The sequence below is a fragment of the Capsicum annuum genome, unplaced genomic scaffold (genome assembly GCF_002878395.1).
Source record: "Capsicum annuum cultivar UCD-10X-F1 unplaced genomic scaffold, UCD10Xv1.1 ctg58700, whole genome shotgun sequence".
NCBI classification, from domain to species: domain Eukaryota; kingdom Viridiplantae; phylum Streptophyta; class Magnoliopsida; order Solanales; family Solanaceae; genus Capsicum; species Capsicum annuum.
The window spans coordinates 1-1,948 of record NW_025867340.1 but is presented as its reverse complement, the minus strand read 5'-3'; the positions used below and the strand labels follow the sequence as shown (position 1 = coordinate 1,948).

At 30.4% G+C, this 1,948-nt stretch overlaps 1 protein-coding gene across 1 annotated transcript; it reads left to right on the top strand.

The window, feature by feature from the left end:
• The first annotated feature begins 287 nt into the window (after nt 1-287).
• LOC124893396 (pectin acetylesterase 8-like) lies at nt 288-1,689 on the top strand. Its single transcript, XM_047404406.1, has 3 exons — nt 288-508; nt 997-1,079; nt 1,294-1,689. Exons 1-3 carry the CDS (start codon nt 400-402, stop codon nt 1,483-1,485), a joined length of 384 nt encoding a protein of 127 aa, XP_047260362.1. The 5' UTR covers nt 288-399; the 3' UTR covers nt 1,486-1,689.
• The last annotated feature ends 259 nt before the right edge of the window (nt 1,690-1,948 follow it).

Genomic DNA, 1,948 nt, shown 5'->3' with positions numbered 1-1,948 from the left:
ATTAAAAATGAATGGACAAGAGTGTTTAAAATTTCAGTATATACATTTGAAATCACAAAAAATAGCGATCTATTTGGAGGTAAATACTTAAGTTTTTACCAAAGTTAGATTTGGTATTTATTTATAAATATGGTGTTAGTTACGTACAGCAGATTTATGTGCCCGAAAATAAGGAGAAAAATATTCAATCCTATATTTCAAAAGTTTTCCAAAATTACCTAACTCTGTATTTTAGCATTCAATTAAATTCTACTTATTTCAACATCCCAAATTCACACTCCATTACTTGATATAAAATCAGTTCCTTGTTTGAAAAAGAAAGTGAAAAAAATCTCTCTCTATATGTATTTATTTTCTGCCCGCCATTACAACATATTATTTTAGGAAAAATATAGCAGAATGATGACCACTTTTTTATTCTTTTTTGTTTCTTCATTGATTTTTGTTTCAATTGAAAGTCACTTTGTTAATATCACCATACTTCAAAGAGCCGTTGCAAAAGGAGCCGGTGATTTTCCTCTTCTTTTCTCTTTTTGTTCCTTTTATTTTGACTTTTTTTTTTCCTTTCGTCTTTTGGCTGAAGAATGGTTTTCGATTTGTGTGTATAGTTTATACAGATTTTTTAAACTCTTTAGAATGTTTCTCGATTTGTGTGTACTATAGACACATAGAGCTGTAAATAAACACACCTAGTTCGTTCTAGGTTCTATCAATCTATTGATGTATGTATTCGTTCATATTATTTATTAACCTTCTCTTTTGGGTGTGCATATAGTCACACATGCACGCGTATATATTTATACTCTGTCTTAATTTTCTATGTGGCACAAGTTAGATTTTGAGTGGCAATTAGTTTAATTTGATTGTAGATTCAAATATGAATTTTCTAGTTGTTGAAATATAATTAACATATTTAAAAACTAAAGGTGCATGTGCCATTCTTTATTTGCAATGTCTTTATTATTTATTTATCACTTGTTAATGTTGTGTTTATAGTTTGCTTGGATGGAACTCCGCCAGCATACCATCTTGATAGAGGATCAGGCACAGGAGTGAATAATTGGGTACTATCAATTGAGGTTAGTTTTGTTATAGAACCCTATTGATATCTATGAAAGTTATTTTAATAATAGTGAAAGAACTTTAAATTTTAATTTCCAAAACCAATTGTCCATCCCTGAGATTTATTAATCAAATTTCAGTTTAGATTATAACATTTATTCTCGTGAATTTCTTCTATATTAGACTAACAAATTATTAATTAAATAAATTTGTTAAATTTGGATATTTAAGGGAGGTGGATGGTGCGAAAATGTTACACATTGTCTTCAGAGGAAGAATAGTAAGTTGGGATCTAGTGCAAAAATGGGTAACCAAGTAGCTTTCTCTGGGATGATGAGTAATGATCCCAAGCGTAATCCAGGTAATCTGTTATGCCCCTATTGTCTCTCTATGTTAATTTTAAACATTGATGCTTTGTTATGAGTTGGTCTTTTGGAAACAACTCTATGAGGTAGGAATATAAGGAATGTGTTCACCTACTCTTCCGGCCAGGTCTCACCGAGCGGGATTACACTATGTTGTTGTTATACAACTTAGTTTGATTAAAGCTCAGTTTATACTATGGCTGTTAAGTGGGTCGGGCCGGGCCGGGCCCAACAGCAAAAAAAATAAAAAATCATCCTAACCCGGCCCACTTAACTCAACCTGGTCAAACCCACCTAAACCCGGTCAAATTCGATTAAAAAATCGGTTAAACCCGGTCAAAAAGATAAAAAAAAAATAAAAAAATTCAATATACATTATATATACCCACCTATATACATTATAAATACGTTAAACAATATATATACACTATATATATAGTAATACTACATTAGAATTTAAAAAATATATACACATATACACAATTACACATATATACGCACCATCCAAATATATATATATA

What these genes read in the sequence shown, in the direction of transcription:
- LOC124893396 (XM_047404406.1), top strand. Translation starts at nt 400, where the DNA reads ATGATGACCACTTTTTTATTCTTTTTTGTTTCTTCATTGATTTTTGTT. An exon ending in AGCCGTTGCAAAAGGAGCCG is followed by an intron (nt 509 to 996) that starts GTGATTTTCCTC and finishes TTGTGTTTATAG; the next exon opens with TTTGCTTGGATGGAACTCCG. An exon ending in ATTGGGTACTATCAATTGAG is followed by an intron (nt 1,080 to 1,293) that starts GTTAGTTTTGTT and finishes TGGATATTTAAG; the next exon opens with GGAGGTGGATGGTGCGAAAA.